This window comes from Rhinopithecus bieti, unplaced genomic scaffold (genome assembly GCF_001698545.2).
Source record: "Rhinopithecus bieti isolate Rb0 unplaced genomic scaffold, ASM169854v2 scaffold_15676, whole genome shotgun sequence".
NCBI lineage: Eukaryota > Metazoa > Chordata > Mammalia > Primates > Cercopithecidae > Rhinopithecus > Rhinopithecus bieti.
The window spans coordinates 1901113-1927961 of record NW_016809194.1 but is presented as its reverse complement, the minus strand read 5'-3'; the positions used below and the strand labels follow the sequence as shown (position 1 = coordinate 1927961).

Sequence of the window (26849 nt, the reverse complement as noted above, 5' to 3'; positions counted from 1 at the left end):
TTTTGTATTTTTAGTAGAGACGGGGGTTTCACCGTATTAGCCAGGATGGTCTCGATCTTCTGACCTCGTGATCCGCCCATCTCGGCCTCCCAAAGTGCTGGGATTACAGGCTTGAGCCACCGCACCCGGCCTCCTTAATCCCATTCGTAAAGACTAGAGCCCAAAAGTCTCACAATTTAGAATATATATTTGTTTGTGTGTGTGTTTCTAGGCAACCAAAAAGGTAAATTTGATTTTCCCAAGGCTTGAAAATCTAGCATAATACCACAGTTCTCATTACCAGGCCTGATCATCCTTCAACCACTGTAACATTTCTCATGGTTCAGTATTCTTTATTGCTCAGCACTTTTCTTTACTGCTGGAGTAGAGGAGTTTCTCTGTCTCGTGGTAAACTGGTTTTCATATTTGTCGATTTTCCTTTCAGCCTCTGCCTGTGAGTTTCTGGATATTGTAGAGCTGCTGCTCCAGTCTGGTGCTGACCCCACTCTCCGAGACCAGGATGGCTGCCTGCCGGAGGAGGTGACAGGCTGCAAAACAATTTCGTTGGTGCTGCAGCGGCACACAACTGGCAAGGCTTAATCAAAAGACTGGAAAACCACAGTCTGTAATAGCATAAGGCTTCCATTATGAAAGAAAACTACAAAAATAATACTTCTTTTTCTGCCCATCTTTGGTATGTATTGGCTAATAAAATCAGTTCTGTGGAACTGGGATTTTGAAGCCTCAGCAATTCATTCTTCTTGCATACATTCTAGGCAGTACAGTTTTGGTGATGAACATGTGTACTGTGCATAATATAATCCAATTCTGCTGAGCATGCTCTGAAATTTATCACTGCTTTAGAGGGTGGGCAGAATAGGAGACAGATCATATTTCACAATATTAAACATGGCTGCTTTTCTAAAAAACATACAGAAGCAAATGTAACCATTAGGGAAAGTTTCGTGAGATCCCAACATGGTAGAGATCAAATGATCTTTTGTAGCATTTTGTACACCTGGTCTGAATAGGCAGCTAAAATGTCTATTCTTTTGGCAGATAGAATTGGGAAGATAGGAAAGAAGAGGGGTGTTAAGAAAAAGAAAGCAAAGGAGAAAGCAGAGTTTTGTCACATAAGGGGTGTAGAAGTCAGAACAACCAGATTTACTGAAAATCTCAAAACCCTGGGGCATTTTAGAATAATACTTTGTTTTCACTCTAGGATTGAAACAGATTCTGGAGGATTCATCAGGGTTAGTTCAGATTCCTTAAACTCACATTCACTAAACAGGAAAGGAATTTCTTTAGTGCTCTTTTAATTGGCTATAATGACCATGTCATATGTAGCAGCAGTCTCTGTAAAAAAAAAAAGCTTAGATCCGAACTGTTAGGTCTATATGGGTCTATCTAATTTGTTATTGTGAAGTTACTTCTGGATACCAGAAGAGCTTTTGTTTTTTATTAAAAACGTAGACAAGTATGCTATCATTTTAATTTAAAGGATAGACCAGTATATCACTTTTTTTTTTTTTTTTTTTTGAGACAGGGTCTCGCTCTGTCACCCAGGCTGAAGTGCAGTGTTGTGATCATGGTTCACTACAGCCTCAACCTCGTGGGCTCAAGGGATCCTCCCACCTCAGCCTCCTGTGTAGCTGAGATAGCTGGGACTACAGGTGCGTGCCACCATACCCCACTCATTTTTGTATCTTTTGTACAGATAGGGTCTCCCTATGTTGCTCAGGGTGGTCTCAAACTCCTGGCTGCAAGCAGTTTTCAGGCCTCTTGAAGTGCTGAGATCATAGGTGTGAGCCACTGTGCCCATCCAGGTATGCCACTCTTGAAACTGGCTCCCAACATTTTCCCCTGTAAGCTCCAAAAGCTCCATCTGGGGAATTCACTGACTTTTACTATTATATAAGGAAAGTAAATAGTTGTCATAGTAAGAGAAATGAAATAAAAAATGAATTGAGATGCAAAGATAACCACTTAAAAGATAATTTTTCTAACAGGTATTACTATTAAAATGATGAGTAATAAACTTGCTTAGTATAGTTCTCAATGGTGAAGATTTTCATTACTGTGAGCTAACCTGTTCTTTGGAACAAGCACCTCTATAACAGAAATGAGGCATATTAGTGCTGTTTATTTTGTGATTTTTCTATTTTAACTTATTTTCTGAGATATAAACCAAAATCATTCACCAAGATGATTCATTTTTGAAATAATTTATCTGTGGAAGTGATATGCATATTAGTACATTCTGAAATGCTGTAATTCTAATAGAGCATTCTCTTCATTGTCTGTTCTTTCACCACAATCCTAGCTACACTGCAACCTGCTGTTTAGCTTACGTCTTTCACATTCCACACTAATTGAATGTGTTTTAAGAAACATATATTAGTTATAGTGAAGTCACCAGGATGATGCATGCAGTTTTTAATTGATATTACTTTGTGCATTTTTAAGACATTAGCAAATCAAAACCATTTATTAATTTTTAATTTACAGGGTATTTGAGCAAGAAGCTATTAAGGAACTGCTTTTTTCATCTCTCTTTTGCAATTCAAACTTGGTATTTCTTAGACAAGTTTTTTATTACCTGTGTTACACATCTGAAACTGTATGGATTTGTTTTTAAGCATAGAATATAACTTATCTTTTATTTTATTTTAAAGGTTTCAAATTTATATTCAAAACTGTCACTAAAAACAGCCATCAACTTAACATTTTCAAATACATTCTAAAGCCAATTTCCAAAATCTCTGTTCTTTATTCATGAGTATCTGAATTTTCAGAAACCTTGCTATCATATAATAATCTATAGATCATCTCCCTGTGCCTTAAAACACTGTTGTAGGCCCATGGCATTTCCTTTTCTCAGTATTATGTATATTTAGAATTAATTATATGATATCTCAAGATACTACATGAGATATCTTGAAAAGTCTCATAGAAAGTAGTGAATTACCAATCAGAAACTAACTAAATCTTTTAAACCTATTACAACTATGTTTCTAATAAAGATGTAAGAAGTCAGCCAACTGGCCACATATTATCTCTTATTCTTGTCAGGTAGAAGGGTAACAACCAAAGTATAATATCTGGAATTGTATCTAGTATATCTTTTCTTAATGTTTCGGCATTTTCCAGCTAAAAGGTTGCTATAATCCAGTGAACCTTTCTATTAAATGGGTATTTCTTAGCTTCCTGCCAGGTTTAACTATTTGGCTATGGGTCATTATTCCATGTACACTACAGCATCTCTGAGATTAATGAATAATGTGTGTGACTGTAGCAGAGCTGAGCTTGGGTTGTAGAAGAGTTTAGCATCCAGACAAATATATGCTTCAGTTGAACATGAAAGCTTTTATCAAACTTCAAGCCCTTAAAAATTCCCCTTCATAAATAAATATTTATCATAGAATAAGTATGTAACACATCAGCTACAATTTAGTAATGAAAATATTGAGTTTAAATATTTATGAGTGAATTTCAAATCCCAGTTCCTAAGGTGATTTGAGTCAAATGTTTTCATCATAGTTACAATATTATATTTGATCAGTTCTGAGATGCACCTATTTTCACTTTTTTTTTTTTTTTTTTTTTTTTGAGACGAGGTCTCACTCTGTCGCCCTGGCTGGAGTGCAGTTCACATTTAAACATATCCAAAATTGGATGGCTTTTATAAACAATGGCATATCGTAGTTCAATTGCCAGCATTTTTTTCTTAGTGATACATAAACTTATGTTTCTTACAATTAGTTATATCTTAGCTTCAATGAAATAACAACAGTTACACCGTTTTTTTGGGTTTTTTCATATTTTTGAGTCAGGGTCTCGCTCTTGTCATCCAGGCTGGAGTGCAGTGGCACCATTAGAGCTCACTGCAGCCTTGACTTCCCTGGCTCAAGCAGTTCTCCCACCGCAGCCTCCCAAGTAGCTGGGACTACAGGTGCATACTACGAGGCTCAACTAATTTCTTTTTTTCTTTTGTAGAGACAGTCTCCCTATATTGCCCAGGCTGATCTAGAACTCCTGGTCTTAGATGATCTGCCTGGCTCGACCTCCCAAAGTGCTGGGATTACAGGCAAGAGCCACCACACTTGGGCACATGATCTTATTTATTCAAAATCAGGGTGATTATCCAAGCCTTTCCTATCAAGTCCAAAAGTTTCTCAGAACTATGTTATCAGGATAAGCAAAAGCAAAAACAAAAGCAGCCATATTCAAAGGTGCATTATCAGGCCTCTTGGTGGATTTTGTATATACACATTGAGCTTTCATTTTATACCATAAAGACCTTAATGTTGGTCATGCTCGGTGGCTCATGCCTATAATTCCAGCACTTTGGGAGGCTGAGGCAGGTGGATCACCTGAGGTCGGGAGCCTGAGACCAGCCTGACCAACATATAGTGAAACCCCATCTCTACCAGAAAATACAAAAACTAGCTGGGCGTGGTGGCGCATGCCTGTAGTCCCAGCTACTTGGGAAGCTAAGGCAGGAGAATCACTTGAACTCGGGAGGCCGAGGTCACAATGAGCCAAGATCGTGCCACTGTACTCCAGCCTGGATAACAGAGTAAGACTCCGTCTCTTAAAAAAAAAAAAAAAAAAAAGACCTTAATACCGTCTTTCATAATCATGTGATTTGAAAAGCTGTTATTATTATTGGAACTTTACCTTGAGTATCTTTAATTACTTTAGTAATCATTCACAGTTTCTTCACCAGAGAGATGTTGGGTTAAAGTATAGTGATTATCAGACTCAAGAAAAAATATGCTTCCTTCTTATGCTTGTCAGCCAGTGTTTATTATGTACCAAGTATGGTCAGTTTTCAAATATGCATTAATTGGCATTACTCTAGAGGACTGAACAGGTAAAGCTATTTAACCTAATCTTTATTCACTTGTCCTTGAAATATTCCTGTCATGATTTTCGTATGGATCACTTCGCATGAATCACGTATAGTTATTGGGAATTCACGGCTTATTTCTTAGTTCAGGGAGACTATTCCTTATCCAAAATGCTTGATTTCTGGGGTTTTTTTTTTTCTTTTGGTGTTTTATTTTTTAATTTTGAAATGTTTGCATTATATACATACCAGTTGAACATCCCTAATCCAAAAGACCAAAATCCAAAATGCTTCAATGAGAATTTCCTTTGATATGTAAGTGCTGAAAAGTTTTGGGTTAGAGCATTTATGATTTCGATTTTGAGATTAGGGATACTTGACCTATATTTTCTTTTATACTTGAATTCTTCAAGATTTTCTTTCGTGTGTTTTGTTGTATCACTTTTCTTAGCACAATTACAAAACAAGTGTAATTATTTCATGTTTTTCACTCTTAATTACTTCACATTTTTCACTGTCTTATGGGATGTATGTACTGGAATCACTTCTGGGGACACTGTTCCTTCCTTTGTCTCGATCTCCTGACCTCATGATCCACCCGTCTCGGCCTCCCAAAGTGCTGGGATTACGGGCTTGAGCCACCGCGCCCGGCCTGTTCCTTCCTTTGTATTCCTGGTCCTAAAAACCAGGTCAGAGTGTTCACAAGTTACAGACCGGTTTCTATGCATGACAGAATCTTTTGCTTATTTTATTCCTAAACGATAGAACACCGAAGTTAAAAACCAGGTGAGAAAACCAGGGGAGGAGCTGCCCGACAGCATGCACTTGTCTCATGGTGGAACTCTAGGCAATCAGGGTGGGTTTCTCTCAGAGGTGGGAAAGTCAGCATTTGAACCTAATGCTGCTGGATGCAGTGGCTGAACATGTGGGACTGTGAGGGCATTAAGGAGTCGACAGGTGACTTCCAATGGACTGTGCTAAGCAGCAGCCACAAATTCATCATCAGCACTACAGGCAGGATTTATTTTTCCTCTCACTTGTGTAGCAATCCCAGTTTCCATTTTAATATTTAGAAGGTAAGTTCAGTTGATGGACACTTTGTGTAATAAAAGGCTCTTTTAAAGTACGTGCTCATGCACACATGCAAGATAAAAAGTGGCACTCCCTGTGCCCATGGCTTTCATGGAGTACATTTGTGGAGCCCAAAGCTTAGTCCTGGATATGTTTATAGCACTTTAGCTCCGTTTGTGAGTTTGGAACCCTTCCAAAAAAAAAAAAAAATAGAAAGACACATATTATTGTTTATAATCTGCTTTATTCCACCAAACCTTGACTGAACAGACTTGTGGATTGCTGTTTAAATCCCTCAGTGCCTTTAACTACCGATACAGAAAGTGGTTAATGCGCATTCTAAATGAAGCTTGGCATGCACTCCAGGGAATCACTTTAATTGAGGAGCATTAAATGTTAAAATGATTTTTTTTAAAGCCAGCACACATATACTGAGTATAGAAGTTCTGGCCCACCAGTAATATAGTTTCTTGGTTATTGTATTTCTCCAGCTTTAAGCCCTGCAGTTGACAGGTGTCAAAAAAGTGACTTTCAATTCCCTGGGTCACTATCTGCAGGCAGCTGGCCAGTGAGGAGGCACCCATCAAGGATTCCACTTCAGAGTAGGGGAGGGAGCTGTCAACTTTATGGATATTTGTTTTTCTGAAATAATAAACTAGTCCCAGGTGACTAAAATATGAGATTTAACCCCAAAGTCCTTGCCTGGGCTCTCCATTGCTGTGCAGAAGCCATCTGTTGAAATCTGTTTACCATTTTAATGGTCTCGCTTTTTTTTAACTGCTTGTTTCCAACTCCAAGTGTGTGCCAAGACCACTTTATTTGGGTCTATATTTTATCTTTCAGAAAGCAATTCCCAGCCTTTCCCAAATCCCCAACCCCTCCCAACCAACAGGAGATCCTGGTCCAGGGTTGGCAAGCAATAGAAAGATAAATCATTAAATTTTTTTAAAAAGCCTCTCCTACAATTCTAGAGGCGGCTCAGCTTCTCTGAGCCTTGTGAGCTCTGACCAGTTCAGGGACACCCTGTAAGTTGCCCAATTTAGTTACAGAATAACATACCAGTTTGTGTGTAATACCTAAATTCAATTTTGTGTTTTGGAGATGGTCAATGGAAAATCACCAAAAGAAAGGGTTCTAAAGGAAAATCCTGAAATCACAATGACAAAAATGACAGATGAAAATGAATTAAAAGATGGAAAGAGACAGATGTTACATGCAAAAGCCCATGCCTGCTTTCTCTGAAAGGATGTGATATACTCTCCCCGGGAAGGAGCTGATCATTTAAAAGAACTTTATTTAATAGTTTTGGATGGTTTATTTTTATTACTCCTTTTAGAAGGATGATAATAAAATTTCCCTTTTCCTAATGATTTGGCCCCATTTTATAAACATCGATTTTTTTTTCTCCCTTCTAACTCAGTACTTCTCCACAGTAGTGACTGAACTATTTACTTCCCTGTGGCAGTCATGAGCCAAATAATCATCCATACTGAGCTTGATGAGTGCTCCCTGCACAGCCAGGCAAAGGGACTTTATGGAAGAAAGGCCATCCGGAGGAATTCGTGAAGATAACAATGAAATAGCGGCCGGGCGCGGGTGGCTCAAGCGTGTTAATCCAGCACTTTTGGCGAGCGAGCACGCGCGATCACGACGGTCAGCGAGTCGAGACCATTCCTGGCTTAAAACCAGGTGAAACCCCGCTCTCTTACTAAAAACTACCAGAAAACTAGCGGCGACGTTGCGCGCCTGTAGTCCCAGTACCCGGAGGCTGCAAGACAAGGAGAAATGGCGTGAACCCGGGGAGGCGGGAGCTTGCAGTGAGCTTGAGATCCGGCCACAGCACTCCAGCCTGGGTGAAGATGCGAGAATCCGCTCAAAAAAAAAAAAAAAAATGAAATACCATTCTTCTAAGCAAGTGTGGCAAAGAGACACGCTTTCAGACTGTAAAGGACAATTTTTAAACTGTGTCTCACATATCAAATCTAAGGAAATACATACAGATACATTGAGGATCACCTCTCAAGATGTTACTTCCAGTTTAGCCATTGGTTAAAATGTGCAACACACTGATTTGCCTTTCATTTCTTTTTTTCCTTTTGTGATTTTAGTTGAGTAGAATCCTGGGCCCAAGGGGAAAGGACAGTAAAGCAATGGAACACTGACTGCAGTGCTTCCATTTATTCTCCTGAGTGAGTCTTGCTTACTTCTTTCTGGCGAGTGATATCTTTCCTTTATTCTTTAAGCAGCTGTCATTTTGGAAAACCACTGTCAGAAAGAAAATCAGACTGCTCAGGAGCCGGTCTCCAGTGACCCAACCAAAATAAGGGGGTTGTTGTGGGGGGGACCAGATCTTCTCTCCTTTGTGAGCTGCACACATTTTATAATCCCGAAAAGTTATTACTAGGTTAGCACTGTGGTGGAAGCTGTGTACACTAGAGGATAAAGTGGAAGCGGTCCAATAAACCTGCTATACTCAAAACAGTTGATAGTGTGTTGAAAACAAAGATGCAACATAGGCTGGTGATGAGGGGCTGAGAATGGAAGACAAGTTAGGCTGCCCAAAAACATGGTATATACTGCATAAACTAGCCAAAATTCTCATGCCCATTACCAGTGCCTCAGGAATGAGTAACCAAGTTTAGTAGCAACAGAGCCTTTCCTAGCCACATTGTGAATTTCCCTAACCACCACCCAAGAGACTGGGCTAGTGAAGAAAAAAAGACCTTATGTACAGCACCTTCTGTATTCCCCTACCAATATCTTCACTCCCATTTGAACCTCTCATCTTCTCCACCTTTTCTTGGTATATAACCCAGTAAGATCTCGTCTTTCTCAGTCTAATAAAGCACTTACTATGGGAGATGATTTTGGCAAAGGATCATGACTCTCCTTGATAGCAGAGCTTTGGGTCTCCACTAAAAGACCTTTAATCCCTCCAGGAATCTCACTGGGCATTCTGCCTGGGAGGTACTAACTTTCCGGTTTAAGTGGGTAGACTTTAGGGCGCAAAGCAATTCTAGGACTTAGGTTAAGTCCCAAAAACCCGGTGGCAGCATTAGAGAACTCAGAGGTCTGGAGCCCAACCTCCTGCTTTGTACCTACGTAAATTGTTCTATGTAATGCTTTTTGGTTTGTTTTCAAGTTTTCTCTGTCCAGGAAAGGAGAAAAAACAAAGGGGGAGGGGGAAATACCACACACACAATAAGATGGCAGAGAAGTTGGCACTGCCACTGTCTAAGGAGTCAGAATATTTCACCAAGTATTCCAGGATAACTAGTAGCTACACATGTGATGAATGAGATTTCCTTGCCCACTCTCCCTAATGAGACTCTATCAGCACCGTCCAATAGAGCCATCTGCAATGATAGAACTGTTTTATATCAGTGTTGTCCAAATACAGTAACTATTGAGCACCTAAAATGTGTCTAGTGTAAGGAACTAAACTTTTAGTTTTATGTAATACTAATTTAAATTTAAATAGCCATGTGTGGCTAGTAGCTACCATATTGGACAATGCCGCTGCTTTGGATCTTGTCTTCAGCCAAACAAAACTAATGATTAATGGGGAAAAGAAGCATACTGTAGTTTTTCCACAGTGGAATCCCAGCTGTAAAGAAATTCTTTTTCTTTTTTTTTTTTTTTTTTTTTTTTAATGAAAAGTCTGTTGCTTTTTCCAGTCCAGCTAAACTTAGGGTCTGCACACTAATGAAGCCTCCTGAAGAGAAAAAAAATCTAAATAGAGATTCTCCTAGAAAATGTTTGTCCAGGAGCCCTGATGACTCTGATGAGGTGTTTCTGTCCCTCTATATATATAGACAGTTGCATATACTTTCTGTAGAAAGAAAAAATGTACTGGACAGGCTGGGCAGTGGCTCATGCCTGTAATTCCAGCACTTTGGGAGGTCCAGGTGAGCGGATCACTTGAGGTCAGGAGTTCGAGACCAGCCTGGCCAACATGGCAAAACCCCATCTCTACTAAAGACACAAAAAATTAGCCGGGCATGGTGGCACATGCCTGTAATCCCACCTACTCTGGAGGCTGAGGCACGAAAATCACTTGAACCCAGGAGTTTCAGGCTGCTGTGAGCTATAAATCCCACCACTGCACTCCAGCCTGGGCAACAGAGCAAGACTCTATCTCAAATTAAAAATAAAATGCCACTGAACAAACAGGAACTAAAAGTTATATGGTCAACATTTGTACTGTTCATTGCCTAAGTCTAGGGGCAGAGGATTGTGCCCAGGTAATGACTATTAGAAAAACCAGGGAACTTCCTCTAATCAATCCTTTATTGAGTGGTTCTAGTTCTGGCATTCAGAGTTGTATATTTGGTTTCAGTTTTTATTCTATTTATGTCAAAAGAAAAAACTTCCAGCAAACCAAATGAAAAGCAAGACACATCAGCATCTAAAGAATTTCCATATTTATTTTACATAATTTTACCATACACATCTCATGCCAACACACAGGAGGCATATACAAACAAACGCACCAGCTTCTGTTTTCCAAAGTCACATGGCAATAAATAAGGATGGGTGGGTCCTGTTTTTTTTTTTTTTTTTTTCCCCAGGAAACGAGACTTCATTTCTCTTTAACTGTACAAAATTTACATTGTGAAGGATGAGGGCAGCGATCCAGAGCTGAGGGGATCTGGGGCTTTGAGGTCTGATTGCAAGCTCAGAGCAACTACTGGAATCCCGCAGCCCTGAACCTGCTTGTTTGGCCGAACACAGTCCTCAAGTGGGAAAGTTGGTGTGATTCTTGCCTCTCGGTGGGCAACAGATGAGAGTGGGGCTGTCCTTCCTCTGTTCACCTGTGCTCTGCCTCCCTAAGCAAAGGATTGCTTGGTGCACCTCCCAAACCTGCAGCTGTCTCCTCACCAGAGCTAGCAGCATGAAACTGTGCTTTTAGTGTGGTCCTACCAAGCAGAGTGTGGATGGGATGACTTTGCTGAGCTCTCTCTTTTTGGCTCCAGTCACTCACTGTGTTTAGAGCAGTTGGAGCAACTACTGCAAAAAGGGCCAATTGACCAATCCAAGAAAGAGAGAGCCAGTGATGTGCTTTTATTTAGCTTTCAGCATGCCCAGAGCCCTTCAGCAGCAGGCAATAAAACAAAACTCATTTCCGCTTAATTGAATTTTCTTCATCTCACAGCTTCCAATTTTTAAAGTGCAATGTTTAAAAATGAGCCTCCTCAGGCCTTCCAGACCCTGCTGGCTGGGGAGGTATGGTAATTATTCTCATGGTTATAACCAAGTTGTCAGTCGTGGCATGTGGGAGTGGAGGTGCAGAGAGTGGACTGTCACACAACACACAGCCTTTGCTCAACGGAAGCCTTGAGCCCCCTCCTGTAAAGAGGCAGTTGGAAGTCACCAGCTTGAGCTTCAGAGATAGAAATGTCTTTTGTTTTACAGATTTCTTACACTTCCTTGCAAAGTGAGCTTAATGATGAAGATCAAATGGCCCAATTATCTTACTAGGTTTCATGTTTTATACTGGCCCCCCAGAAGTTTAAGGACACTGACAAATGCTTTTCTTGTGTCTTAATTTTTTCCTCTTTCCCTGATGTTTCGCAGTATTCATTTGCAGGAACAATGTTAGCAATATGATTGATAGTTGATCTTTATTTTACATTATATTCATAACTGTCAGATGAGACAAGAAAGAGAAAGCACAAAGACTGACAGGAATTTGCCTGAGGTTGCACAGCAAGTCCTTGAAGGGCCAAGAACCTGACTCCCAACACTGATTTACCCATCGGGCCAACTTCTTAGCCTTTAAATCTGGTATTTCCTTCATGGTTTCATTACGTTCCAACAAACAGCCCCTCAGTTTCCATAGCCCCTCAGTTTCCATTTTGCTTATACCAGTTACCACTGGAACTTGGGGTTTTAACTAATTTGCTCCTGGATTCAAGAGCTTCCTACTCTAAAGTCGGCCAGGCAGGCACTGCAGATAACGATAGCCTCTAGAAGGTCTCATTTCGTTTGTGAAATTCATCCATGTCATTTTAGCAAGGGGGGAAACAGCTATCATGTAGCACCTTATACCCCATAGTAGGCTTCCAAGCAATAGAGGAGTGCCTCTAAGAGAAGCTTAAAGGTCATGAATGCCCAGCTCTTCTCCATTTCCAAACCCCAGAAGAGTCTTGTCTTACAATGGCTCATTAGTGGCACCAGCCCATCCATAATGCTAACCCCACCTGCAGGAAGATACATTTAAAATCTTAGACCTACTGTGGCTGTGCTTCTAAACAGGCAGCAATGTTTGCTGCTTTCTGGGGAGGTGGCTCTGGAAAACAAAGCTCTCCTGGTTTTCAGGCCAGTGCTCTCAAGGGGTTTTCCAGCTACCCAGCCATAATGACACCAAAGAACTATTGACCTCATCAACTGTTCACTGAGTTCCTCAAGAGATTTATTATGTTAGTATAAATGAAGAAGGCCTCTACTTCCACTATTGAACTGGGAATTAGTAGATTAACTTACAGAAACAAAAACTGGTCAACTTACAGTGATCTTAAACAGTGCTACACAGAGGAGGATGCCCCCCCCCCCTTTAAAGAGCCTGCTCTCCCCCACACTATACTCACCAAAAACATCAAGGGCCTCTGAAATCCCATGAGTTGCTAAACCAAATAGTCAACTTGCAACAGTGATCTGGGTGGGCAGCTTTTCAACTGGTTCATTGCCCTGCAGAGCCTTTTCTCCTGGGTATTTTAAGCAGCCATCCTCCAAAAAGACGACTGCATATTCCTTTCCTCACATGGCATTTATGTCTTCCTACCCACCCCAATGTTCACGATTAGAGAATTCCCAATAGCACAGAACTGGCAAGGCTTAACACACCATCATCCATAAACATGGAACCTCAAGAGAAGTGTCTATGTTTGCAGACTCCTCAAGCGAAAATCATGACCACTGCAGCACTATCAAAAAACAAGGGTACACCATAAAATTGGTCAGAGAAGAGGTGGCCCAAAGGCTGATCCCGGAATTTACTGTTTTAAAGAAGCTTAACTGAAATTAGTTTTGTCCTGGAAAGGGGCTTTCAAAAGATGCAGCAGCCCAAGAGGAACTGTGTATTCTTCCTTTAGTCTGCCTATGACATGCCTAAATCTTTGCAGTCCTCAAAAGGTGACCAACCATTCTTAGAAGGAAGGGTCCTTAGGGTCTCTGGCCCCATCACTTCATGTGATAGAAAGGCAATGCCTTCTCACCCTTTCCTACTCTGCTGATCTCATTTAAGAGAATGGGAGGCCAGAAGAAGCAAACCACAGCTTCCCAGAGGGACGGCAATACATTCCAGCTGGCTAAATTCCAGTTTGCTCATGGAGAGCTTCCTGATGGCAGATGGGTGCATAAGGTGGGTGGGAGCTGCAGCACCATTCAGGACAGCATTTTCCACAGCAGTGCAGTCTGTCACAGGAGTGGCAACTCGTAAAGCGGCGGTTGGCCTTGCCCTGGCCTCAGGCCTAGTGATGTGCTACTGCAAACCTGCACAACAGGGAGTCCCTGCACCACCACTGGCCAGAGCGCTCTGGCTTTCTGACCATGGGACTGCAGCCCAAGATATGGCAGGTGTCCAGCCAGCAATCCAGAGAGATGGAGCCCAAGGACCACTTAGAACCCGTTGGACAATTTTAGGGCTGCTCCCTAAATTATTCTTCCCAAACAAGGTAGGCCAAAAAAAATTGCTGGTTCCTAGAAATGACCAAAACTGTCCTCCAATTGAGTCAGCTAGGACAGCAGAGAAAGCTTTCATTATTAAGGGGGCAGAGGGGTAGACTTGCAAGCTCATCTAAACCAACTCCTTCAAAACAGAATCCAAATATTTCACCCTACAAGGGATGGGGAACTCTGGAAGACTGGCATCAGCCGATATGGCCGAACAGACTGCAGGTTTGGAATCCAAATGTGTCTATAAATAAATGTTCACTGATTGTCATTCTGTTCTCCCCACATTTTAGTTTTGCTCATTTTGTGGCCCACAGCCTGTCTTGTGGAATAAATGATACAAGGAATTGAAGAAGGCACACTGCACCAAGGGGACTCATCAGGCAGTCTGCAGCGGTGGTCCAGGGCTACTCAGCTCAGCCTCAGTCACCTGCAATGAAAACCACCTCTTGCCATCAGAGTCAGTGATATAGATGGGACTTAAAAACCAAAACAAATTCATATTCTCTGGTTTGTAGAAAAGAATATCTTCAGAGCAAACAAAAAAAAAAAAAAAAAAAAAAGGAGGGAGCATATTTTCATATCAAACTGTGGCCATCAAAGTGTTCATTAACCTTTAATAACTGATCTTTTCATTTTGAAATATAGGGTTCAATATGGATGGTCCAGAAATCACTTTTATTTTACTCAAGGGCTGTGAGGCCTCTACCTTAGGAATCTCAGTTCTCATGAGAGCAGTATTTTGGGAGGCATTGCGTGAGACACACCAGTTGGAGCAAAGTTCCCAAAGCCCAAGGGGGCCTGTCACAGTCACCTTGTGCTACCAAATCACTGAGCAGCCAAGCCCCTAAGCAGAACAGGAGGGGAGAGACCCAACAAGCCAGTGTCCCTAGAGCTCTAGGCCATTACCCCCTGTGCTGTGTTCTGAGATGAGGCTGCTCTCCCACTGCTTCCCCAGGAAAACAACGCCCTGTGGTCTCACAGCCTTCTGGGAATCAGCGGAGGACTTCCATTGAAAATAATGGAAATTCACATTGGTGTACTTTCAATCCTTAAAAGGTAAGTCTCTTTTGATCCTTGAAGATATTCTCTCAAGCCAGGATGGCAGGTAGGGTGGGGAGGAGAGAAGTTTAAAAAGGAGGATGATCCATTTCATCGAGCCAAGAGGCTGGGCTAGTTGGAAAGTCGGGATAGCCTACACTGCTTCCTGTGGAGATGTCAGAGGTGGGTCCCCCAGCCATGGCTCTCAGCGTCTGGCTTACTCCCTGCCCTGCATGCGCAATGATGCCCAAATTACTGTCCACCGTGTAATCCAGCCCATTGAGCAAAGGAGCGTGGGATGGCAGGGACGATATGGAGGATGGAGACTGGGGGATTCCATAGGGGCTCCCATCCCTCAAGTCCTGATAGGATTGTCCTGTCCCGTCCATGGAGAAGCTCCCATTCATTAACTGTCCGCCTGTAACGTCCCCCACGTTGCCATAAATCCTATTGGTGTGGCCAAGTTCTGAGAGAATTTGATCCTCTGTGGACAAAAGAACGGAGATTTATTGTCAGCCACCAGGACTCTGATAGGTCCCCTGCTCTTCACAACCTAGGAATACATGTGACCAAGAAAGACGCCCAAGGGCAGCAGCTGCCTTGCAGCCAAGCATGGGTCAGACACACCAATATGGCAGCCTGACATCCAGAGGCCAACCCAGGCCAAGGAGAAAAACAAGAAACACCTGCAAAGACTAAATTCCCAGGTCCCAGAAGGATGGTCAAATGTTTGGTGAGCTCGTTGGTCCCTTGTGGCTCGTGTACTAATACTCTGGCTACACTGAGGAGGATGAATGCCTAAGACTAGGTGGGTCAGATGTCTCCACATCACAAATGGGAACTACATGCTGACAAGATTTACCCTGAAAGCTTTCAAGCTGAGAAAGGGCTTGGTTTAGTTGGTTGGGAAGCAAGCAGGCCCGTATGGTCAGGAAAGCTGAGGACCACTCTTAGACATCTGTACAAAATCCTCTGGTCTATCTGGAAGAGAGGTTCAATATCAAAGGACTTGGTTTCTGTCTGTATTCAATAAACTCTTCACTGGGGACAAAGAATTGACTTGATTAAGGCAAATGAACCTTCTTGTTTCTTGAAGAATTTCATTAAAGGGATCTAATGGAATCTTCGCCACTTGAAAGAATTCATCTCTCCAACAGAGGTGAGCAGTTTTAGTCTTTGGGTAATTATTCCCAGAGAGACCAATGATAGGTCAGCCCAGGGACCCACCTGCATCCAACAGAAATGAGCGTAACAATCCAGTATGTTCTAGGTGTTGACTTCGACAGCCCAGATGAGATTAAGTGACTTTCCTAATCCTGCCAAGAAGCCTAGAAGGTGAGCATTAGTCCCATGAGCGGTCCCCAAGGCCCCACAGCCCCTGTATTCTGAGAGGAGGCTGCCCTCTAGGGCTCAGCTGACCTCTGGGCTGAACTACAGTCCCCCCAGGGCATCGTGGTCCTGGCAGGCAACTTGTTCCATCCTCTGTCCTACAAACTTCTTTTTCTATTTCCTATGCACCAATCCCTAAATAAGGCCTCCCCAGACTATACTTCAACACCCCATCCCTTCTGAGGCCTGCCCCCCATTCCCCTTAGAAAAAACATGGTGGGGGGAGCTCATGCTCTTTAAAGGGAACAGGAAGATGAAGGCTCCACTCCACTGTCAAATGGCCATGAGTTAGCCTTTTGCCTTTACCTGTCATCCCACATGACCAGGGCCCTCTGCGGGAGCCGCAGGCTCCTTATGGGAACGATCATGCCTTCCAGGTATACAGATGTGCCAGGCTTTCCCCAAGCCCATCCATAGTCGGTTGTGTTCATTGATCCCCACAACGCAGTGAGAGGGGCAAAGATGGGGTATTCCCCATGGGAATACTGGGGCTCAAGAGAAGTGAATCGATTTGACAGAGCCGCACTGGAAACCAGGTCTCTGATCACCAGTGGAGTACTCTTCCCTTCCCCCCTCCGCAGAAGACCTTCCACATTTGGGAATTCAGTAACTGAGAACAGTTATGATTCTTTGCAAACAACCTGAGGATTCACAACATGCAGTAATTTGCAATTTTGCTGATGCACAAATTTGAATATAGCGCATGCTGCAAAGCTTGTGTGCAGGGGACAGAATGAAGTGAGTGGTGGGGGAAGGGAGTTCGGAAGTGAAGCCAGTTCCCCATCTCACATGCACTCACAACACTGATTTCCCAGGAAAAAGGGCCTGCGGAGCATGTCCTCCCCACCACCCTGACTAGAGGAAGGGGTGGCTCTAGGGGACCATCGGTGTAGGCCAGTGTCCCAGCAAAGGGGAGAAAGATGGGAGAGGGGCTAGGGGCACAAGGCTGGGACCCGGTCATCTGTTCATAGCTATGTGGGCTGATGAGGGAGGCCCCAGTCAGCAGGAGGGGAGGCCTTGGGGCCACAGGACGAGGCCTGGCCCATCCCAGCTTCCAGATCTCAGCAATCTTGTTTCCTACTCCTGTCCCATGGTAAAGGGCCACTACCATTTCCCCCACCCTTCACTGCAAGTCTTAAGGAAAAGCCTGTGTTTGGGAGACAGTTGCCAAGGCCTCAAGAAAGATCCCTCCTGAGTGCCAGGGATTACAGATTCCCAGGGGACTTTCCTAAGGCCTTGGCCTGGCCCCTCCAGCCTTGCTCACCTCGGAAGCTCAGCTCACTGTCACTAACCCCACAGTCCTCTGCAGAGCTCTCCTTCTCCTGCTTGCTGCCGCCCCGGCTTCTCTTGACGCTCTTATAGAACTGCCCCCAGCGGTGCCGCCCTGCATCCTTCTTCAGGCGTTTCTCTTTGGCCCTTCTGTTCTGAAACCAAACCTGCCACACAAGCACAAGGGACACACTCAGGGGTGTCCATCACGAACCCAAAGCCCCCAGGACCCCCAAGGCAGGTGGCCGGAAGCAGACTGAAGCCTGAATGGAGCGCAGGTCCGAGAGTGCCATGAGCCCCGCCCCCTCTCCCCAGGTGGGCCTCAGAACTCTTCAGTTCTGGCAAAAGCCCTGGGGTCAGGCCCTGAGCCCAACCACCGGTGAACTGATGTCACTCAGGACACCTTCCACCCCATCCCGCGCCTGGGATCCCCGGAGGGCACAGGAGTGCTGGCATCTCACCTGTACGACTCTCATGTCCAGGCCTGTCTCTGAGGACAGCTGCTCCCTCACGTGCCGGGCAGGCTTAGGGGAGTTCTTGTACGCATTCTTTAATGTCTCCAGCTGCTTGGCTGTGATGGTGGTCCGGGGCCGCTTAGCTCCGGCCTCTGAGTCATCTGCAAGGAAAAACCACTGCTTACTGGCTTCAGCCTATCTGCAGCAGCTGCGCCTCCTCCCCCACCCTCCTTCCATCCTTTCTGCACCTAAGCCTGCCTGCTGTAGGCAGGGCAGTGCGAGGCACAGGGGACATCAGAGTGGAGAGGTCCCCAATCTCATGGCACCGGCTCCTGCACCACAGGCCTTCCCAAGCCACTGGAAAGTAAGGACCGCAGTCCTTTCTCTGCTCAGCTCCCTGCTTCTCTCCTCCCCTGCCAGCCCAGCTGCATAGAAGTCTCATCAGACTGAATGTACCAGTTCCACACATGTCCCTGTCATGACAAACACTCTGCTCGCACATCCTCGTGAGTTCTTGCCGGAGCTGTGAAGGTGAACAGCCAGGTTGAAGTCTGTGTTCCAAGCCGCCCCGAACACCTTCCTCTCTCTCATGGGGAGTCTCCCATTTCCCCACAGCCATGTCACCTTGGCCCTGGCATTGCTGGGCTCACAGCCAGGGGTGAGCTTGCACACCCAATAGTGTCTAAGCAGGTTTCTAAGCTACGGGTCAGAACCCACTCGTGGGCTGTAAAGTCAACTTAGTGGACTAAAACTAAAAGAGGAAATCAGATGAAGAGAATGGAATGGCAAGATCATTTCATTAACCTTTAGTTTTTATTGTATGAATGTATGTACTGAGATGAAATGTCAAATGAGTTTTACTGTGGATGGTAGTCAAAATTTTTTGAAAAAACTAGTCTGAAGAATGTTCTGGGCAACACATTGACTGATCAACACAAAGTCCTCTACAGATTTTGAGTGAACAAGCTAAAGTTCCTGTTAAAGTGTGGTTTGTTCCATTCAAAGTCAGGCAGAGAGAGAGGCACGTGGGTGTGTTCAGAAGCACAGATGAGCGGAAAAGTTTGTTTCTTCTCCCAGCACTTAGGCTTACTGCCCTTTTCTCCACAGTGCCCCTGGAGGACACAAAGAATAAAGTCAGCAGCTGGCCCGGGCAGCTCTGCTCCCTGTGCTTGCTCCCCTGTGTGCCCCTGAAAGTGTCTCTGTGCCATTCCTGACTTCCTCTCTGTCTTTTCTCCTTTCTTTCAAGAAAACCCTCTCTTAGGAACAATAATAGCCAACATGTGTGAGCACCTACCATGTGCTGGTGTTGACTAAGGACTTTATATGCATTCGGTCCTCACAGTCTACAAGGCTCTCCCTGGAGTCAGCAGACCTGGCTTCAATGTTCTTGTTGAGTGAGTGACTAGGACCAGTAACTCACCTCCCCCTTGGAAGCCCAGAGGGCAACACAGCCTGCCCTGGTCTTGGGAGGCACTAGAGGAATGAAGCGGCTGTGCGGCCAGGACATGCGTGCACACAGTGAGGGGGACACACCCGTGCCTTCCCTTCTCCTTGGGCTGTTTTCTTCTCTCACGTGGCCACTGTCATCCCAGAACTGCTGTGGCCCAACTCCCTCCCTGAAGCCCCTGCCGCAGAGATGACACTACTTAGAGAGTCATTCCAAAAGACAAAGGGGAACCTCCAAAACGCCTTCCTTTTAATTCTGAGGAGTCAGTCCCTTCTGTGCATATTTATAGTCTACATGGGAGTGTCTGATGCAACTTTGAATTATGCAAATGGGAAACAGTGCACTTGTATACAGTCTTTATATTAAAAACTGTGAAATAATGCAATCACCAAAAATGTTTTAATTCCTCGAGAATCACTTAATTTCAAAATAGCTTGGCCTGGGAAATTAAATTCTTTTCGCCACAGTCAGATGGCAGCGCCGCTGGGATAGACCATCATCCTGGTTGGTGGCCCGCTGGTTCGGCCCTGCTACTCACACGCACAGGACTTTCTTCTTGCGATGATGGGGACTAATATGCTGTTATTTTAACATTCACTGTTATTATAATTTAAAATCTTTTTTATATCCTATAACAATGTCATCCAAGTATTCATTAAGTAGCAGTGACAGTGCTCGTGCTGAAAAATGTACCCAAAAATCAATAACTTTGGTACGGAAGTTAAATGTGATAAAACGCTATGAGGAAGGCCAAGGGAGCCCATGATACCCTGGGCTGTTAATTTAGGAGACAGCGTTCTGCAAGGTATTCAAGATAATGCTGAGAAAATAAAAAGTAGCATTAAGGCAAAGATACACTTCACTGGTTATGGATTTATGTGCTCTCAGAATACACCACCCCCACCACACACACACTACATTAATTCCTATGGGAAAATTAGTCTTAAAATATGTTAGTTTTGAATGATGTAGGGTCTCCTAGAACTTGTCCCTGGCATAAAATGCAACCTCATTATATTGAAAATGCAAATATCCAGGGAGACAGAACAAGTGAACAAAATCATTCACACTAAGCTGCAAGTAACTGCTCTGAGATCCTTTGTTTAGCTAATGGGAGGGAACTGTAAGCCTGCAGGAGGGCTGAGAGTAGCAAGGAGGAATTAAAACAACCTGAAAAGACAGCCAGGCATTCTGCAGTGGACAGAAGTCCCCACCGCTGCAAGGACCACCGACTGCCCAGGACGGAGGAGCCCTGCCTTGCCGACAGCTGGGGTGGGGTCAGGGGAAGGACCTGGGGACAGGCCAGACATACTGTGTAACATTCAGCTGCTTTAAAACCTCAAGCACACCTTACCTCCCTGTTTGTACATCTCTTCCACGTTGGTCTCACTCATTTCACATCGCATTTCACAAGCCTCATCCTATTTAAACCTCAGGAAAACAGCCCTACGTGGCAGATGCTACGATCCCCCATAGACAGCTGAGAAACCAAGGGTCAGCCAGTTCTACAACTTGCCAGGAGATATCCCTGTGTGGGGGGATGCCCAGCCAGCTTCTGACAGCAAGTTCAGCATCTTCCCACCGTCCTGCAGAGGTTTGCTATGGTGTAAATATTCATCGATAAAATGTGAACACCACAATGTCATTCCCACCTCCCCAGCCAGATTCTGACCAATCTACATTTGTTTCTCTCATCTCTTGAACCACCCACAACATCAGGAGATGCTGAGCTGAGAGTGCTCAGAGTCCAAATGAGGCCTCTGATGAGGAGAACCAGCTACAGGCCGGGGAGGTCATGCCATCTTAGTATCTCTGATGAACGGCATCAGACTTCCAAAGGTGTCTTGGTATCTCTGAGTCCATCTGCTGTGATGGTTCATCCCTAACAAGGTGCCCTAATCTCCCGTGACATCACAATTGATGGAGTGGGTTTTAAGAGCAGATTAGTACATGCAGGCAAAGAGCCTTGGGATGGGTTTGCAGAGGCCCCAGGTCTCTGGAGGAAGGAGGTCAAAGGCCTCTGTCCACCCTGAAAGGCCAGAGCTGTGGGGGTGGTGGAAGGGGAGGTCCTCAAAGAGACAGGAAGCCCTGCCCACTCCCACCGTGGACCAAAGCCAAACCCAGCTCCAGCTGGCTCACCTAAAGGGCCCTCATGAATCCCCTCTGCTTCCTCACCACCACAACCCCTTTATTTTATACTATGTTTATTGAACAAAAAACCAATTTCTCCATTATTGATCAGATCTGTATAACATATGTGTGTGGGCCCAGAAAAGATCTAGAAGGAGATATATAAAATTGTTGCTAAATGTTTTTCTCATCAAGCCCAGAGCTGTCAACAAGAGTCATTTTTGCACAGTAACACCCTGAGTTGATCAAAATTCTAGTCAAAGGCCAAAGAACTTGATGTCTTGTGTGTTCACACATCTGAGATTATCACGTTGGGTTTGGCCAAATCCCAAATTCAGAGCCAGGACCTGACCCACGGCCATGTGGGTACATCTGGGGGTGAGAGGCCAGAGGTGGGGCTGCAGGAATAAAAGTGTCCAGCTCAGCCTTGCGAGGGGAGCATGAGGAATGTATCGTTCTGGGCTCTACCCTGGAAAGTCCCCAGGCTGCCCAAGACCATGGCATGCAGGGTGAGAGCTGCTGCTGCCAGGGCAAGCCAGGCCTTTCCAGGGGTGGCTGCTAAATGAGGGACCTGACTTCAGCCTCCACCATGCAGAGCTCCGGCTGCCACCATGGGTGGTGGCCCTGGAGTAGTTGTGGTGAAGCGAGAGGGGGGCTATATTGAAGTGGGTGGAGGGAGCTGTATTGCTGAGATGGAGCCTCCCTGAATCTGGCATGCGTCCTGCCTCTTCATTTGGCACTCACCGGGCACTTGCTGCAGAAACACCAGGAGCCCCTGCCCTGGAGGAGCCCACAGTCTGAGAGGGGAACAGAACACAATTAACTGAAATACAAGATGTGTGAAGTGTGCAGAGGCCAGTGCTGGGCTCTCACCGACGGCCTTTGAGGCAGGGCCTGCTGAGAGGTCCATGTGCACCCTGATGTGCAAAACTAAGTGGCAGCCCCACATGTCCAATACAGACCAAGCTCCCAGCCACCCCTCAGCACCCCAGCCCCCACCCAGGGGAGGAAGCCGCCACCATGGTAACATCCAGGTTCTTGGCTGCTTCTGAGCCTACCACGGAGACAGGCAGGCTCTCAGGACCCACGTATGGATGAACACTTCCATGAAGCCGGCGAGTGCTAACGGCCGGGGAGCTGTTCAGCATTAACTCTCAGTGTGGAGATCTGGGGTGCTTCTCAGAGGTGGTGGTGCATGAGTAGGGCTCTGAGGGATGTGCAGGTGGGACGCCATGAGAAGGGCACCTCAGGCAGAGGGCATGGCCAGAACGAAGGCCTGGAGAGGGGACCATGCGGCGCCACGCTGCTTACCGTTCTGCTTGGCCGTCTCATAGTCTTCCTTGCACACCAGCCGCCCGTCCTCCATGAGGTAGAACTCGTCCCCTGTGGCCAGCTGCCGGTTGCAGATGATGCAAGCAAAGCAATGCAGGTGGTAGACAAAGTCCTGGGCCTTGCGGACCACCTGGGTCGGGGGGATACCCTGCTGGCAGGCTGTGCATTTTGTGCCGAAGCGCCTGTCAGGGCAGCAGGAAAGGATTAGGGCACACAGGGAGTGGGGCATCTGGCTTCCCCCAACTTCCTGGAGCAGCCTCCCTCCTACCCCACCATTCTGGGACTCCATAAGCCTCATCCCCCAGCCACCCAGAGCGTAATTACCGTCTGGTCCTCTCTGCCTCTATCTAGCTTCATTGCTTTGTGGCTGGAACTCTTCAACCACCAAAGAAGGGGCTGATGAGAACTAGAGACTCCCTCAGGTACCTTTTCCAAAGCTGATGCCCCTGGGTTCCAGCTGTCCGATTAACACCCATCAATTCACAGGGGCACCAGGTGGACTTTCTAAGTCCCTCAAAGCAGGCTGTCTCCCCCTGCACCTCCCAGCTTCCTCACCCTTATGGTTGATCCCAGAGGACATCCTCACAGGGAACTGTGTGTGCCACAGGCGGGTGTGTATAAAGCACCCAGCAACACCTTCTCACACACTCCCAGCGAGGAGGCCCTGCCTGGCCAGGGGACAGCACGCTGCGGAGAAAACACACTTTGTCAGCAGAGCAAGGCTCTCCTAACAGCTGTTCTCTCTCCTTTGCCTCCATTTCTCCCCTCACCTCCATTCTACACACACAAAGCCCTCTGAGCCTGCCTCCATCCCATTCCTGTGCACGCACAGCCTGGGGCATGGTGGTTTGGGAAGGGCCCAGAAAGCTGCACCTTTCAGCCCCTGCAGCGTTCGGGACAAGGAGTCTGCAGACTGCAGTTTGGAAAACGCTGCTTCAGACTTCTCCTTGGTCAGCACCTTTCCAGAACAACACTGAGGAGGAAGCCACCCACGGCCACCAAGGCAGCTTCTACCAAGGCAGCCAGCCCCTGCCAAGGCCGGGGAGGAAGGAGAAATGGACACATTGAAAGTATAGTCCAGTGGGGTTGTTTCCGCTCCCTTTCCCCATTCTGATCACAGAGATCAACAGAGGCACACCAGCAGTCACAGGAGACGAGGGAAATTTGGGGGCCGACAGGGACAGTGAAGGAGGGTGCGTGGCTGCAGGTGAGCCTTCCCTGCTTCAGGAGGGAGGCGGGAGGCATTGGGGAAGCAAGGGCAGAGTTTAAAACAGCAATCAACCTAATTATTCATGACATTTCACACAGCAGAACTTTATCTTCTTCAGGATGAAAGACTTCGCCTAATGGATCTGGGGAAGGTTTGATTTTAATGGTCCTTTTAACTAATGCTTATAGGCAGCCTGATTTCCCCTGAAAGGACAGTACATATTTCATCCACATTAATACCAAATAAATTAATTATGGTCATGGCTATCATGATGAATCCCAGATTAATGCAGAATGATGGGTCTCTTATGCAGTAATGATACCTGCTGAGGGGGCTACAGGGGCCCAGAACAGGCACGGCCAGCTGCAGCCTCAGATGCCCCCCACCAGGGACACGGCATCCTAGAGAAAAGTGGGGGTTCTCTAAGTCTGCATGGGTAATCCCGAAAGACCCAGAGCGTACTTCAGGGACACTCTTCTGAGATGGGTATAAGAAGGGTGTTGGGGTGTGAGGGACTGATACGTGACTTGGGAGGACCCCAGGCTTCTGAATTCCTGGAATGCCTCTTGGTTTTCAGGGAGATGAGGCCCCTTTAGAGCAGGAGTTCTCTACCTGAGGGTCAGGATAGGCCTGTAAACCACCTGCTAAGTTGTTCAAAATTGTGCCTCAGGAGGGGACCTGGGCTTTTATCAGATTCTCAAAGGGATTCAGGACCCAGGAAAGTAGAGCTAATATTTGTTGAATAAATAAATCAGCAGATAAAGCACCATACTTGCAGAGGATGTGCATGGAGATGGCCGAGTCTGAGGATGGAGAACAAAGCACACAGTCGGCTCTGGACAGTTCTGGACCTCCCAGAACACAGGTGAGAACCAGGCCCTCCACAACTGCTGCGTAACCACATCACCTGGATCAAAGAGGAAGGCTGGCAGGTGCCCACATCTAGTGTGTGTGTGTGTGTGTGCGTGTGTGTGTGACAAAGTGAAAGGAAGCCTATACATATGTTACTAGAGAGTGTTTTCAAAAGGCCTATATATTTAATATCCAATCCTGGCCAATTTGCAAAGCAGGTACTAAAATGAAACAGGGCACCAGATGCGGTGGCTCACGCCTGCAGTCCCAGCACTTCGGGAGGCTGAGGCAGGAGGATCACTTGAGCCCAGCCTGGGCAACATGGTGAATCCCTGCCTCTACAGAAAATACAAAAAATTAGCCAGGTGTGCTGGTGTTCACCTGTAGTCCCAGCTACCTGGAAGGCTTAGACGGGAGGATCGCCCGAGCCCAGGGAGGTTGAGGCTACAGTGAGCTGAGATCATGCCACTGCCCTCCAGCCTGGGCAACAGAGTGAGACCCTGTCTCTAAATTAATTAATTAAAATGAAACAAGACCTTCATCATACTTGTTGCGAACCTTCCCAATAAACCACCCAAATCTGGAGAATGTGTCCTAACCAGAGATCCAAGGAGAGGAGGGCCGAGAGGAGACCCTGGGACAGAGAGAAGACCCTTCAGCAGCCTCCTGCACAGGGGCCACACTCTCCCACTAAAAAGCAGGCAGGGCTTTCAGTCACCAGAGGCCCAGTTGACACCAGCGCACTAGAGACATGAAAGATAACGGGGGTATAAATTTAATCTGCATACCGACAGTGATTCATGCATGAGGGTGGCAAGTGCACAAGAAAAATGAAAAATAAATGGACTTCCCCACCAGCGTTTTTTAGCAATTGAAGCAATTTTCCTGATTGTGGGATTTATACCAAAGGGAAGTAGAAGTGGCTCCTCATTACCTTTTCCCCTGGAGCACAGCCAGCGGGACCCTCACCGAGGGAGCCGCATGCACCCCCTTGGCCCACAAGGCTCCCCGGCCCAGCCCAGCCCTGCAGGGCACCCTCCACCTCATCTCCAGTCGGAGCCAGTGGATCTAGAATACAGGGCATCCTACAAGGGTATGTCTGTGATGGAGACACTGTCCCTATTCCCAGATCTTAGAATAGCCAGAGTCACAGGTAAGAAGGCCAAGGCCTGGCAGGTCACATGACTTGTCCTGCAACAGGCAGTCATGGCTAGAATTCCCTGGCCCCACACGAGGTAAAACTGTGAACCCAGCTGCTACACAGAGAACCAGCTGTCTAACCAACTGGACCAAACATGAAGGACGCTGGGGGTGAAGAGGGAAGGACTGGACTCCAGCCAAGGAAGAGGGTTCCCGAGGGCTTTTCCAGGCAGCACCCCTTAATACCGCTCACTGGGCACCCAACGCGGGGGCGTCGAGAGCACTGGCCTCACCCTTCAGAAAGATAAGCTGCCCAGTCCCGCTGGCCAACCAGGAGAGCGGCTGGAGCTGATCCAAAACCACAGAGAAAATGCAAGGAAGGACTTGCTAATGGCTCATATTATTTTCCTCCTGTAACCAACGCCACTGGAAATTCTTTTATCCCTGCTCAGCACATAGTAGGCAAGCCACAAAGACCCAGTGAATGAATGAATGAATGAATGAATGAAAACGAACGAACGAACGAACGAACGAACTGCTTCTTAAAGCATGGGCCTGAGTAGTCAGGGGAGGCTTGGCTCTCCATAACGGCAGCTCTTTTCTTTTCTTTTTTTCAAGTTTGAGATTAACTTTATTCTATTTTTGGTAGAACTTTAAGTACATAAAGGTTTATTTCCACAGGCCTCAGAAAATGGGTAGAAATCACAGGACATCTCTCTTCCCACCAAAAAAAAAAGTTGCATATTTTGGTAAGTGTTTATCCTAGAGGGAAAAAAACCTGAAATTTACATTAGCAGTGCTGTGCAAGATTCTTACATAAATCAAGACCTCAAACCAGCCTGCAGTGGAGATTTAGTCCTCTTGGACAGAAGCCATAGCTGATGAGCATGACAGGGAAAAGGAGGCAGTGAAGACAGGTGACAGGCACCTGGCAGGGAAGGAGGATTCAGGAATGCCAGGCTTCTTGCAATGGTGTGTTGTTTTCCTTTTTTTTTTTTTTTTTTTTTT

General features: G+C 45.8%; 2 protein-coding genes and 1 long non-coding RNA gene across 3 annotated transcripts in view; 2 read left to right on the top strand and 1 right to left on the bottom strand.

Moving 5' to 3' along the window:
- ACBD6 (acyl-CoA binding domain containing 6) overlaps positions 1-713 on the top strand; it is a 225194-nt gene extending 224481 nt beyond the window's left edge. Inside the window, exon 9 of the mRNA XM_017888846.1 lies at positions 425-713. Within this exon, the coding sequence (XP_017744335.1) occupies positions 425-579 (155 nt within the window). The 3' untranslated portion in view covers positions 580-713. The remainder of the gene's footprint in view (positions 1-424) is intronic.
- A 9598-nt stretch (positions 714-10311) lies between these two features.
- LHX4 (LIM homeobox 4) overlaps positions 10312-26849 on the bottom strand; it is a 50572-nt gene continuing 34034 nt past the window's right edge. Inside the window, exons 3-6 of the mRNA XM_017888845.1 lie at positions 22619-22821; positions 17737-17891; positions 17271-17442; positions 10312-15101 (exon numbers count right to left, since the gene is read on the bottom strand). Of these exons, the coding sequence (XP_017744334.1) occupies positions 14707-15101; positions 17271-17442; positions 17737-17891; positions 22619-22821 (925 nt within the window). The 3' untranslated portion in view covers positions 10312-14706. The remainder of the gene's footprint in view (positions 15102-17270; positions 17443-17736; positions 17892-22618; positions 22822-26849) is intronic.
- LOC108539901 (uncharacterized) lies at positions 14545-19562 on the top strand. Its single transcript, XR_001888526.1, has 2 exons — positions 14545-14635; positions 15175-19562. It is a non-coding gene; the product is annotated as an uncharacterized LOC108539901 (long non-coding RNA).